Here is a 14,700-nt window from a genome sequence, read left to right on the forward strand (position 1 = left end):
ACATTCCAACTCAAGTGCATAGCATTTGAAACTCTATTCATAGCCAAGAGCTACGCCAAAAATGAATCTGAGAAGATTTTAGGCTATTTTTTAGGGCTGTCATGTTTGCATGAACAGTTTGTATACCATAGCAGCAAAAAGTCAGTTTTGCTGAATTAATTCTGCTTCATATTGATTAAAGGGAAAGAGCTCTGCCTTTGATTCTATCTAATCACATATGCACATTTCTGCTATCATGCCTGTGTAATCCACAACACTCTTCATAAGTGACTGAGTTGAATTCACAAAAATGGTGGCTAAAGTTGTATAAGTTGCCACCTGCAGTGCTCCTCAGCCTTTATTTAACAGCTGCCTGGCATGCAGAAATTTGTTAGACAAAGCATTTATCAATGTTTCAGCCCCACACTAGGAACACAGGAAGCTGCCTTAAACTGAGTCAAACTATTGGCCATCTATTGCAGACACTGGGTGGCAGCAGCTCTCCAGGGGTTCAGACAGACGTACTTCTACCTGGAAATGCCAGGTTAAATTAGGCACATTTTGCATGCAAAGCAAATCTTCTCCCAAATAGGGTAGTTGCCTTATAATAAGTTAGACCAAGCTCAGTATCGCCAACACTGACTGGTAGCAGCTGCCCAGCCCAGGCTTTCAGACAGGAATATTTCCAAGCTCTACCTGAGGAAACCCAAGATTCCCCCACCATCACCACCAACAAGCAGATGCTTTTATGGTGAACTGTGCTCCTTCCCCAGAGCAGGGAAAATCTCGCCTGCTAAAGTTAGGGTGAAGCAGTTGGCTGGAAGAGAAACGCCGAAAACACCACCTCTTTCTAGTTCTATGTATCAGTGTGGGTGGAAAGTTTCTATGCTCCTAAAAAACAACAACACAGCAAAACCAGCAAGAGTCTTGTGGCATCTTAAAGACTAACGTGTTCTGTTGTTTTTGCTGCAACCCACAGGGCCACTGTCTAAAATTAAAAACATGCATGCAGTTTTCAAAACCTCAGCTGCTTTTTAATTGGGCAGCCTTCGGAGGGCCCTTGCCAGGACTACATTTCCCAATGTGCTTTGGGGCTTAGGAGAGCAGCTCCCGGACGTTGCCTCGCGAGTTCCTTTTTGCCGTAAAGGAAGAAGCGGACGGTTCCTGCAAGACCGGGTGGCCCCGTCGCTGCTGGGTTGGCTTGTCCGGGTAAGCGGCTTCCTTCCTACCTTCACCTTTTCCGATTTCGCCTCCTGGCCGCCTCGCCCTGGAAAGTGGAGCAAATGGAGCCGGGGAGCAAGGAGAGGCTGACCTGTCGCTTTGGCGCTTGGAAATCCTCTCCTTGCTCCTGCCGGGGAAATCAGCGCCTTCGCGCCGAAAGCTAGAAGCCCCTTTCCTAATCCTTTCCTGCCGTGGGGGCGCCGCACAACGCGCGCGGTGAGGAGGCGAAGGGAAGCAAAAGCGCTTCCCCACGTGCAGAATGCCCCGGTCGGGTGAATAGGCGCGCGTGGGTGTTCACTTCTGCCTCCTCCTGGCAGCGATTTCACAGCGAGAGCAAAGCGCCCGTGGCTGAGCTGTTGTCAATGATGCCGCCGCTCCATGCCTTAAAATAGATCCGAGAAGTTAGCGTTCTGACAACCCGCCTAATCATCCGGGTTCGTTTCTGCAGTGCGGCAAATACTTATTGGCTGGCTTGGATGGTTAGTGGCCGCTCTGGAGAGACCTTGGATCTGCATCTGAAAGTGCACACACGCGTGTACAGAAGCGAGCCTGAGGCCAATCGATTAAGGCAGGCATAGGATACCTACTGTTCTTGCCTGCCACTAGGAGTGTAACCAGTGGAATTCAGGGTAAAGAAAGTTGCCCGCATTCCCTATATGTGGTTTTGACAGCCTTGCACATGAATTCATGAAGGTTATTTGCTGCAACAAAAGTTTAGTGGCTCTTTGTTTAAAGTCTCTGTTGAAGGTTAATATAAGCACGAAACAGCATTGCTTGCTCTTGGGACCCCGTGGTAGTAGAGGCCCTCTCCAGGGCCACTTCCTGCCTCTCTCTGAATAAAGGACCCCTTCTTCAGAGGGAGGCTTGGGCCCACACTACATAGAAACCTGTTGCAGCAGTGCTAACTCCTTCCTTACAGTAGCAAATGATGTTTAAACAGTATTTGGCTGTAGCTGCAAAAGTGATGCTGCTGCTCTATATCTGGTGGGAGGCTCCTGGTAGTGGGGGCTCACAGTGGTGGGGGTGGCAGCAGCCACAGACAGCCCTGCAAGCAGCACATGGGAGTGGAATCTGCCACCTGAGCCAGACCTGTCCATCATAGCTGATAATGTCTTGCTGCTGGGAAAGAGAAAATCACTTCTGAAAAATATCTTGCTGAACCTGAATGAATAGCATTCTGTCAACCAGGTGCTAATTGGGGCCAAGTTGTTCAAGAGTGTGGTGGCAGGCCAGCTCTAAACAGTCCTGCAAGCTAGTTTTCTGTGTGTGTGTGTGTGTACGCGTGCGTGCACACCAGAATGTTCTGGTTTCCTTTTGGTTCCAAGCTAGATCGGGTTTATTTGTGGAAGGAGGTATGAAGAAGCCTTTGATTGTACTGCTGTTTTCTGTTTTTATGTTGTATTTTTAATTGTTTTAAGGCTGCAATCCTGTACCCACTTACCCACTTACCTAGGAATAAGCTTAATTGAAATCAGTGATATTAACTTCTGAAGAGTACAGACTTGCAGAAAAGCAGGATAAAAAGTGTTTAAAAATAAATTATATGAGGAAACAACTGTTTCACATGGCTCAGGCAGTTCATGATAACCTTGTTTGGTAATCCTGTGACTGAGCCATGGAGAACCCAAATTGTCTTGCGGGGTTCAAAGCTGAGGTAAACTTCCTGGGTAGTATTCATGATGTATGTTCATTAATTCCAGTGGGTCTACTCGTGAGTTGCACTTGGTTGACTACTACATCACTGCCTCCAGAGTCTGTACAATTGGTAAAATGAAATTTTAGGGAAGGGATGGGAAGCTTTTTTTCAGGCAACTCATTGGTTGTCTCATGAAAGTGGTAGGTGGAGTCTGGGACACAAAATAGGTGGAACAGAGAAATGAAGGTGACTCTTACCTTTCTAACAATCGATGGTCATTTCAGCCATACATCAGCGTTTTCTGCATACACCACAGACACAAAGTGCCTTAGACTCATTGATCCATTTAGCTCTGTAGAGTGGCAGTGGCATTCCAGAATTTCAGAGAGGGGTCTGAACACACCTCTCCATACACACAAGCAGTCAAGGATGCATTTTAGCTACCCGAAAGCACGGGGGGGGGGCAAGGCAGAGCCAGCAATGGTCATCGCTGGGGAAGAGTCCCGAGGGCCAGGAAGAGAGGCCTGCCAAGCCACATTGCTCTCCTAGGCTTGAGGTTCCCCACACCTGTCATAGGGAAATAGCAAGGCAAAGATGGAGACTTTGCATAGTGAAAAATTAAACAGTGAAAGCCTGGAAGAGCTATTGAAATGTGTACAAGGTGACTTGCAAATTGTGGATCTATAATATGTTTTGACTAATCTCCTGACAAACCACTGATTCCCAAACAGTGATGGACTGAACGGTGCAGATTTTCTTTAAACATCACCGTGACGTGACAACAATTTTGTCTGCTAGCATGGCCGTGGCATCACAAAGGGCTGTGTTGTCGAAGACTGCATGGATGCGTTGGGCAGCTTTCACCAAGCAAGTTCTGTCTCCTAGTAAGTGTGCATGGATACTCTTTTAAACTCTTAATGGAGTGGGATCTTGCTTTGCACACACAGAAGGTGGCTGCTGCTGCTGCTGCCGCCGCCGCCCTCAACATAGAGCTAAGCAGCTTGTGGCTCTAGGTGGGAAAAGAGTTTGTGTCTCTACTCAAGAGGAGCATGACTGAGCCAGCTCTGCTGCAGCAAAGGCAGTTCAGCAGCACTCTGGTAGAAGTGAAGAAGAGAAGCTTCTCTCTTTTCCCATTCAAGCCTTGTTGCCCGAGTCTGTGTCCAGGGAGCCTGGAGAAATGAAGTAAGACTATATGCCCAATCGCTCTGTTGGAGGGAAGGAGCAATAACCGGGAAACCCTGCAATGGCATAGTAGCTATACATGCTGGGGGATGAAAAAGTAAAGCCCTCCCCTTTATTCCTGCCCCTCTCTCCCAGAATATTTGGCCTTCACCAACCTGGTGCCCTCCAGCTGGTGATGGACAGCAACTCCCATCAGTACACTGCTGGTGCTGATGGGAGTTGTAGTTCAGCAGCATCAGGAGGGCACCAGGTTAGGGAATACGGTCATAGAGTTTGGAACGTGTGGTGCTGCAGAATGGCGTACACACCCAGCTTCCCAAAGGGTATGTGTGTGTTTGCCCAGCCTTACCTAATTTGGGTGGGTTCCATCTTTTCTCCTCTCACTCCCCCCCCTTTTTTTTAGTGGAGGCTGCTTCTAAAGTGACACCAGTTGGAGAAGAGAGGCAGAGGAAGTGGCAAAGCACCACTGGACTTTCTTTTCTTATCCTCAACGTACAGTATTGAGTGGCAGCTCTGCCACGTGGCACCTGAAGCTGGGGAAGGGTCTCCCTTGCATTGAACAGTTTGCAGGAGAGGCAGGGAGAGGGAAGAATACTTGGCTATCAATCAAGAAGGGTGGTACAGAGCTGTGTAGCTCTTCCGTTATACCATATGCCTCTATCTATCTATCTATCTATCTATCTATCTATCTATCTATAGGGTTATGTGGTAAATATTGTGCAATGCCAGTGAGGGACATCGCTTGGGGAGGGGCTTTGAAAAGTGAGATAACTTAACGTCTTCACATTGATTTACGCTCCAATCCCTAGTTTAGTACTGTGAGTTGTTACAATGACCACATAATGCTCAGCAATGTTCAAAGGAAACCCACATTGTGCTGTTCTCTGTCTCCAGTGTTTTACTTGGCTCTTATATTTTCAGGTGCATCTGTATCTTGTGCTTGTCCCAAATCTACATATTCAGCTCTTCCCGATGACTATAACTGGTATGTATTAAGCCATTCAGATTTAACTCAGAAGTTCATTTCACAAGTGTGTGAAAAGACACCAGGATGTCAGTTGCTATATTAGAAGTAGCAAAATTGCCAGTCCACTCTTACTGCAGGAATAATTTATGAATTTTAGAATCTCTGTTTTCATTTCTCATTAAAATAAAAACACCATATTATTTTAGTGGAGTTGGGCTTTTGTAGAGCTATGAAGACTTGTTGAAAATGTATTATAGACTCTGGAGAGTTGCTGCCGGCCAGATTCTAGGAGACTGAGGTAGATTGGCAGATAGACTGATTGGTTGGTATAAGGCATCTTCCTAGGCACTGCTTTCATAGCAATCACTTTTCTCTTGCATGAGGCTGAACATCTCATTAGGATATCAGCTTAGTTGGGCTTGCTGTCAAGGAACTTGGCTTCAACAGCCCTAGTTGGAGTATTTAGTATTGTTCTACCTTGCCCACAGATTTTTTTAAAAAAATAGAAATGAAGGTCTGTATGCTCTTTGTCTAATAAACTCACTAATTTGGATGTTTATGAATGTGGTCAGTAGCTCCATAAAAATGCTGCTGTGAGAGGAAAACTGATATTGATCAGAAATTTCATTAGGATTGTTTGGACAACACGTACAATCAGTGCATATTCTGGTTGCAAAGAACTGGGGAGGAAACCCAAACAGTGCTTACTCACTGTGGAAAGGCTGATGCCAAAGTGCTTGCCAAGGGTTACATACTTCAAAGGACTACACTACAGGAAAACAAGTGCTCTGCCTTATTGGACAGCTAAACAGCATTTTTGGTCTATTAGATCATATAAATAAATTTAGATCAATTTAAATACAGTGGTACCTCGACTTACAAATGCCTCGACTTGCAAAGGTTTCGACTTCCGAAGTCCACTAACCCGGAAGTATTTTCGCTGTGCGCGTGTTCTGCGCATGCGCAGAAGCGGCATGCGCAAAATGGACGCTTCGACTTACAAAGGATTCGACTTCCGAAGAGCGATGTGGAACGGATCGTCTTCGTAAGTTGAGGTACCACTGTATTGTATAGAAATCTTTTCTTGAGGTCTAGCCTCTATTCTGAATTTTTTAAATCATTATTTCATTTAATTATGCAAACATTTTAGTTAAAACAAGAAGGAAAAAGACTTGTCCAGTGCCATCCCTTGAAAAGGGTATTATTTTCTCTTTCCTTTTTTTTAGCAAAGTGGAACTTGCTGTGACATCGGATGGGAAAACTATTGTTTGCTATCACCCTTCAGTGGACATTCCATATGAGCACACAAGAGTAGGTGAATCTGCAAAAAATTATCTTCCTGATTTTATCAGGAGGACAACATAGCTCATCTTTGGGTACCCTTCCAGTTTTTTTCTTGGTGGTTATCCTTTACCATGAATGTGATTTAGAAATAGGCTTGTGCTCAAAACTTAAGCTTGGCACACTTAACAAAGCTTAAATTTTCAGCTCGATCACCAAGAAGTTCAGACCTGTGGCAATATATACAATTTCAGCGGAACACCCTAGTCTTCAGCCGTTTTCAAGACTGCATGCATCACTTCACCTTGCTTGTTATTTCCCAAAGCAAGCCAGATATCTAGATTATGTTCATCTTTAAATTCTGTTCTGTTAAGCGGAGCTTTATTTCAGGAGCTGTTCCCCCAGAGCCGACAGAAAAGAGGCTGCGGTCTATATTTCTTGGATAATTGCAAGCCAGACATGCAGAAGTAGTAGTGAGAATGAGCTCTTCCAAGTAGTTTAGTTCCAGCAGAAGTTGCTTGGATCAAAAGAGGGGGAGGTTATTCCCATATAAGGTTCAGAACAGTGGCAGGCAAAAGAGCTAGAGAAAAATAGGACTGATACATTTGTTTGGAGTGAAGAGTATTAGCTTTTGTTCTACAGCATAATGGCCAGGATCCAGCATGCTGTAATCTTTGTGTGGGGGTGGGGTGGGGTTTAAAACGATGTATACAGCAAAATGGCAAATTACGTTCTGCCTAAAACTAGCAACACCTGCACATTTCATAACTGTACCGGCAATAAATATATGGGTTTATGGCTTTTCTTTGGGGTGTGTGTGTTTTTTTCCTCTTAATTGAGGCAGTTTTCTTTTGACAGCCCATTCCACAACTAGATCCACTGGATTATAAAGAAGAAACACACGATCAAATGCTGAAATCTAGATTGGATGTGAAGGACTTCAAGAACCAGCAAGGTCCTATGATTGAGGAACTTAGTAAAATGTTTTACACAACAAAGCACCGCTGGTACCCTGTGGGACAGTAAGTATTTCCCAGGTTGTTAATTGTGTGGGAGGGTGACAAGTACTGCAGAACCCGGATTGGGTTGGTTCCAGACTTCGCCTTCTACAGATGGAAAGGCCCCTTCATCCACAGAAGGGTTTTCCTGCTAGCAGAGGGGAGGGAGGCAATGTTTGTTGATTCCCTCCTCCCCCAGCAGCCTCCAGTTCATTCTTCTATGTTTTCAGAGGTTCCCTCAACCCTCCAGAACAGTTGGGGCAAAGCTATTTTGGGTAGGATACGAGGATTTTCATCTGCTCTGATTTTAGCTCCTGACTAAATGGCTATACTGATAATAAAGTACCTTAGAGAAAAATATATATCCAAATACATATGAGAAGACTTGTGTGTATCCAATACCTAAGTGGGCTAGGAAACCTGGTGCTTGAACTTCTGGAATGGTTTGTTATGTTGAGAATTATCGATAATAATTTAACTCATCTGGTCCTAACAGTAAGATTTTTATTTTATTTTTTGTATAAACAAACAATGTAATTCATGCAGGCATGAATACTGATCCAGTTTTATGTTTGGCAGTCATCTATAGCCCTACCAACAAGAAAACAAACTTTTAAATGCAGGAATTCCTTTATTTTGTATTTTTAAAAATTTAATTATACGTATTCAAAGATATAGTAAAGTTCGTATCCATTATGAAGTATCACAATGAAGAGTAGAGGGTGAAAACAAGGCTTTCCTCTAAGATAACATGTCTATAAAATATAAAAAGTTTACAACATAAAATATGAGATTACAAGCATTTGTTAGGATCGCGTGTAGGACCCTGGCAGAGACATATGCCTGACTGACATGTTCTCTCCCTCCTGGTTGGTTGTTCAGGAGCTTCAAAAGCTTTCTCCAGCCCGAACATCACAGCGACTGAAACCAAGATGCATCAGCACACTTAGGGATCCTGCAGAGTATTTGCGGTTCGCGTAAGAGAACTCAGTAGTGCAGCATTTTGGCTAATCTACTTTATTTACATATAATACACTTGGAGCATTCTGACTTAGCTCCTTCCTCTTTCTCATCAGACAGCAAAGAGAAAGAAACAAAGGACAATAGTCCCACTTCATGGAAAACAGTAACATAAACATCCTATCTCTGTCACTTCCCACACTGTGGAATGAAAACATACACCGTCATGTGATAGACAACAATCCCATGACTGCAAACACAGACCAAGAATCCTAACAGCATTAACATAGCTGGAGCAGAGCTTCTTAGCTGCCAGAGCAAATTTGGCTACCAGATAAGTAATCTGTAGATATTTATCAGCTAAGAGTTCAACTGTCATTTCCTGGGGGGGGGGGGATCAGCCTGGGAACCTGTTAAGAATAGGCGATAAAACATTTCCTCTGGACATTGTATATAAGGAGCAAATCAATAGATAGTGCATGATATCCTTGACCTGATTACATCCATAAACGTGTTTCCGTTCCATATGGGGTATTCCAAAGTATCTCCCCTCTAAGTATACTGACAACATCTGTTGGAACCTTATTTTGACAAAGGCCCAAATAGTTGTGGAAAAGTCAGGGTCTCAGGGTAATGGGGCCTTGAATGGTTGTCTTTAATTTGAGGGTACCAAATAGACTCATCCAAAACATTGTGGATGTTACTTAGCTGGATGGACCAAGGGTCTGATTAGGTAGAAAACAGATTTCCTATTTTCCTATGCTACACACAGCCCCTAGAATTGTGTGTAGCAGTCTCTGGCCATGTGGTTCTGCAGTTCAGCCACTGTAGATGTAGTTTAGCATAGAAGCAGAAGTCTTGATCAAGCTCTTTTCTAGCACAGCTAGCAAGAGAGACAGAACCTGATGCTGAGCTAAGCATAGGATTGGACATAGGACTCCTAGGGAACTTTCATCCGTTGTGTGCTGCTGGAAGTTGGATTTGCCCATCTACCAAAACACTGCAGGGTGTTCTTGCACTACAGAAGACTTGATTTTTTTTTGTATTGGGCAGACAAATATACAAGGCATAATAATTGTAACGTAAAAACACAATGTCAACATGACAATCACTGGTCTCTTAAAACTGAGTGTTTAAATGACTGAACATATGACAAAATACATTTTAATGTGTTTCTTCTCTTTTCTTCTTCAAGGTACCACACTAGACGCAAGAAAACCAATACCCCTAAAGACAGATGAACACCGTGTTCGTCACCTTGTCATTGCTGTCAGGGCAAGTGACTACTTAAGCGGATGTGATTGCTTTGAACAATATGTTAGGTTGCCATTAAAGTACTTTTCTAACTCAGACTTGCTTTGTGCCTTCGCCCGTTCATGTGTGCTGGTTTGCTGTGCATCATTTCAGAGCACTCAGAACTCGCTGTTCCTACTAGGGCAGACCTTGGAAAGCAAGGCCAATGCTGCAGCTGAAATGAGTGTTAAACAGGGGGTTGAAATCCAAGGCAACTTTGTGATGAGATCAAGAAGGAAATGCAGAGCCAACAGAACTGGATGCCTCAGACGTCTAGGAGACTGACACTAAATAAGTGAAACATGATGACCACGAAGACTTACGTGAAGAAACATTAAGCCTCCACCGCCAGTCATGATGGCCAGTAATGCCTGTATGGAATGTTCATGCTATGCCTACTACTGGAATTAACCAGCTCTAGTAAAGCTGTGTTCCAGAAATAATTTACTGAATGTTATTGATTAGCAGTTTTCCCAGCTAAACAATGTGGAGTGAAGAATTTGGCCTACACCCAATGCTGTAGCTCTGCTCACGCAACAGAATTTCCTCTCTTCCAGCCCCCCACATGCACAGAAATCAGCTCTGAAGGAGCAGATTTGGGGGGGGGTGTCTGGGGAGGAAACCAAGGTCCTGTTTTGCAAACATAACTTCACTCACACAGCAATAAGCTACAACCCTTGAGACATTTTTATATCTTAAGTCTTTGGGCTCCCAGCTTGGCTTACAAAAATAACTAGTTGTAAAAAAAAACCAGTGTGGAACTTCAGCTCTTTGCTTACTCGTTTAAATATTTATTAGTCAAAAAACTAACATTTACTAAGTGGTGTAGAGAGTAAAGCAGCAGATAGTTCTTGCTCACTGTGTAATAGAATACAAAATGAAAAAGGGATTGAGGGGAGAAAGCAATTTCGGGTATCAATTATTAGTTATCTAATCTCAGTAATACTTGACTAATAAAAAGGTAAAGGTAAAGGACCCCTGACAGTTATGTCCAGTCGTGAACGACTCTGGGGTTGCGGCGCTCATCTCGCTTTACAGGCCGAGGGAGCCAACGTTTGTCCGCAGCCAGTTTTTCCGGGTCATGTGGCCAGCATGACTAAGCCGCTTCTGGCGAAACCAGAGCAGTGCATGGAAACACCCGTTTACCTTCCTGCCGGAGCGGTACCTATTTATATACTTGCACTTTGACATGCTTGTGCTTTTGAACTTCTAGGTTGGCAGGAGCTGGGACTGAACAACGGGAGCTCACCCCGTCGCAGGGATTCAAACCGCCGACCTTCTGATCGGCAAGCTCTAGGCTCTGTGGTTTACACCACAGCACCATCCGCGTCCCAGTCTTGACTGATAATGGGAAAGTAATTATCATGTTTTGCAAGATTTTTGTTCATATGTTGTAGGCACGGAATGCCCAGATTTCCTGCATAATTGGAACGTTGCATAAGAACACGAATGATTTGGCTTGGAACATCTTACAAGACTTAAGTTTCCCCAAAGTATCAATTCGGCTTAATGTTGGGGAAATTAAATGGAGCTCTCAGGTGCTCTTGTACCATTTCTGCTCACTCTTGTAGCCACCTTTTTCAAAGTAGGGCAACAGCAACTCCAAATGGATGGTGGGCACATATCAGCTCCTCTGATGGTACAGATTATGTCCCAGAGAGCCTCTTCACAGAAAGGTGTTGAAGACATGATCTAGAAAAGTATCTCAATCCATTTGGGTGGGATGTGTCTAGGGCAGCTGGAAACGTTACAAGTATTGGCGGGGGTTGGGACCTAAGAGAATTTAAACCATCAATCTGCACTGTCGAAATCTCAGCTCTCACTGATTAAGACCAGCATGTCATCTGCTGCACAGGTGCCTATGGAGATGCGAAGAAGAATTGAAGCAACATTTGCTCCAAGCTTTGGCTTTGGGTGGGTTGGAGAGGAAAGGCATGTCCTCGGAAAGTATTAATCTTGGAAGCAGAAAACCAAGTGCATAAATGCATGCAAAACGTGAGTTTCCCAAGTATGTGAAAGGTAGACTGAGACTAAACTGTACCTCGTCACTTCAATTAAAGTGGCATGGGGGAGTTGGTGACTCAGATCTGAAAAGTAAAGGAAAGATATATGGTTCCATGCCATCAATAGTAAGGTTAATCGATCACAGTAAGAAAAATATATAAAAAGAGAAAACTTACAGAAAGCAGATACTAAAATAGCAACATTAAACTGGAGGAAATTGTTTTGTACACTTTTGGAAGAAGAAGAAAAAATCAAGTTACCCAGAGCACTAAAATTATGAAAGACAAAAATACATTACTTCGGTTAAGTGTTTGGAAAGGAATATTAAAATGGGAGGAGATCAGTGTCATGATAGTGGCATTTTCTTTTTGGTTTTACAAATGAATGTACAGTGGTATCTCGCGTTACAAACACTTCGGGTTACAGACTCCGCTAACCTGGAAGTAGTACCTCGGGTTAAGAACTTTACCTCAGGATGAGAACAGAAATCGTGCTAAAATGGTACCTCAGTTTCAGGTTAAGAACGGACCTCTAGAACGAATTAAGTTCTTAACCTGAGGTACCACTGTATTCTGTAACCACTCCTGATTATATATGTTACCATTACACATTGTGATCCCAACCAGCAGAGGGCACTGCTAGACAAGACCTCAGCCTTACTTACCTATAATTTAACTACATACAGTGGTACCTTGGTTCTCAAACTTAATCCATTCCGGAAGTCCGTTCCAAAACCAAGGTGCACTTTGCCATAGAAAGTAATGCAAAATGGATTAATCCGTTCCAGACTTTTAAAAACAACCCCTAAAACAGCAATTTAACATGAATTTTACTTTCTAATGAGACCATCGATCCATAAAATGAAGGCAATAATCAATATACTGTACTGTAAAATAAATAAGACAATATTGTAGATGATAAAAAAATTCTTACCTGCACTGATGATAGTCGTTCTTTGGATAGGGGGCTTTTATCCATTTCCACAGTCACACAATCAATCAGTAGCTGAACTGTGTTCCACAGCCCCCAAAACGAAGGCACAAGGCAGAGTTCCCCAAAAGTCCCCAAAATGAAGGAGCAAGGCAGAGACAAAGGCAAGAGACAGAATCCCAAATTTTTCCACTCACCCCCTCCTACTGAGTGGGTAGGCTTACCTGGCAAGATGCTACCCACCTTGCTACCAGCTGGGATGGGGTGAGGGTCGGTAAAGGGCTGGTGCTTTGTTTTCTTACCTGGAGTTCATCGCTGGACTTTGCTGTTGGTTAGGTAAGTGTTCCTCGTGGGGGTTTGGGGTCATGGTACAACCTGCAAGGTCTCCCGCGGCCGATGCCTTCTTCCCCCAGCAGCGGAGGCCAAATCAGGGCACATTCGGCTTCCGAAAAAAAGTTTGAACACCTATTTCCAGTTTTGCAGCGTTTGGGTTCCAAGTTGTTTGTGAATTAAGCTGTTCGAGAACCAAAGTACCACTGTACTAGAATCAAATGGGGGGGGGCAGAGAGAGAAGTAAAATGAAGACTTGAAGACATTGAGGAAAATTTGAGACGTGAGTGGGGTACATCAGGAAAGTTAAGCAGTTTGTAAGGAACTATAATACTGGATCGTTTTACACTTTTCTGAATAATTTGGCACAAGGGTACCTAAGTGTAACCGATATGTGTTTCTCCTGGTTCTCTGAAAGGAAGGGGAAGAACTGAACAGCTCCCCTCTCTTTGTTTGCAAGTCAAGAGTGGCAGGAGGTGATGTAAAGATAAAAACAGGGCACATGTTAATACTCTTATTATTTACAGAAGTTCAATTTAGCAAACAAGATGAATCCAAAGACGTTTACAAGCTGCTTTAAAGTAACTTTGAAGTGGCCACGAACATACGTGTAATGCTATATATGTTAACTTGACAATAAGCCCAATTGTATTACATTAGATTTGCTCCTGAGGATTGTGCTGTCAATGAGCTAGGCCTCTCTTTTCCAGAGTGCATCAAACTGACACCAGATTCTGCAGCGACAGAGTATCATTTGCCACTTGCGTACAATACTCATAAATCCCGAGAAGCCATGTATGGCTACAAATACAAAACGGGCAGCTAGAAACTTAAGGAGCTTCAGTAAAGGAAACTAAAAGAAGCTGAAAGACACTATGAGCCACCACAAAGTAGTCCCTGACAGCCATGCAAATGGAAATAAATCAAAACTGATCTTGCCCATTGTAATTTGCTATAGAGCAGCAGCAATGTACATTTATATTAAGCTACCTTGGGCTGAGCTTGTGCTATTTATGTGCCTTTTCCAGCTAGAAAACATTATTCACTGAGTTGAGAGTGCTTGCTTATGAAAAACGTGAACCCCGAGAGTTGGTGAAAGTGTTTCTAACTGGTACAAAACCAGCCTTGAACATTTCAGTCCAGCAATATGTTTACTTACTGACAGCAGGAAATATTCCTGCCCACAGCAGAAAGGCAGATTTTGTGGCTGTTCTTATTTCAGGGACCCAGGTGGCGCTGTGGTTAAACCACTGAGCCTAGGGCTTGCTGATCAGAAGGTCGGCGGTTTGAATCCCTGTGACGGGGTGAGCTCCCGTTGCTTGGTCCCAGCTCCTGCCAACCTAGGAGTTCGAAAGCACATCAAAATGCAAGTAGATAAATAGGAACCGATACAGCGGGAAGGTAAACGGCGTTTCCATGTGCTGCTCTGGTTTGCCAGAAGCGGCTTTGTCATGCTGGCCACATGACCTGGAAGCTATACGCCGGCTCCCTCGGCCAATAATGCGAGATGAGCGCGCAACCCCAGAGTCGGTCACGACTGAACCTAATGGTCAGGGGTCCCTTTACCTTTACCTTTTTATTTCAGGTATGAACAGAAGAGGGCTCCGAGCTCTGCACTAATTGGATATGTAAAGTGCACGAGTGTTGAGATGCCTCAGTTAACAGTACCAAACATCTCCATGAGTGTATTGGCTACAGCGGAGGCTGTAGGATTAGGGTTTGCACCTGCTCTCTGGCTACTGCAGAGATAGAAGCAGGCCTACCGCCCCTATGATTTGCACATATACTCAGTTATGCTGATATTTCCAGTTAATGTGAGGCTTTATGCGTACAGTATTCTCATTCCCTTAGCTTACTACAGTAGTGTTTTCATTCTACTTCAAATAGATCTTAACTTTTAAATAGGTGGAAGAAGCCTT

General features: G+C 43.7%; 1 protein-coding gene and 1 long non-coding RNA gene across 2 annotated transcripts; one reads left to right on the top strand and one right to left on the bottom strand.

Annotated features, from left to right (window-relative positions):
• The first annotated feature begins 1,058 nt into the window (after positions 1 to 1,058).
• Positions 1,059 to 9,576, top strand: MRPL42 (mitochondrial ribosomal protein L42). The gene is made up of 6 exons (XM_035126631.2): positions 1,059 to 1,188; positions 3,568 to 3,720; positions 4,940 to 5,003; positions 6,212 to 6,296; positions 7,125 to 7,288; positions 9,420 to 9,576. The coding sequence occupies exons 2-6, from the start codon at positions 3,636 to 3,638 to the stop codon at positions 9,463 to 9,465; spliced, it is 444 nt and encodes a 147-aa protein (XP_034982522.1). The 5' UTR covers positions 1,059 to 1,188; positions 3,568 to 3,635; the 3' UTR covers positions 9,466 to 9,576.
• Positions 8,714 to 14,121, bottom strand: LOC132592757 (uncharacterized). The gene is made up of 2 exons (XR_009558269.1): positions 13,941 to 14,121; positions 8,714 to 12,992 (listed from the first exon to the last, which is right to left on the bottom strand). It is a non-coding gene; the product is annotated as an uncharacterized LOC132592757 (long non-coding RNA).
• Positions 14,122 to 14,700: the final 579 nt, after the last annotated feature.

Source organism: Zootoca vivipara, chromosome 10 (assembly GCF_963506605.1).
Source record: "Zootoca vivipara chromosome 10, rZooViv1.1, whole genome shotgun sequence".
Classification (NCBI taxonomy): Eukaryota; Metazoa; Chordata; class Lepidosauria; order Squamata; family Lacertidae; genus Zootoca; species Zootoca vivipara.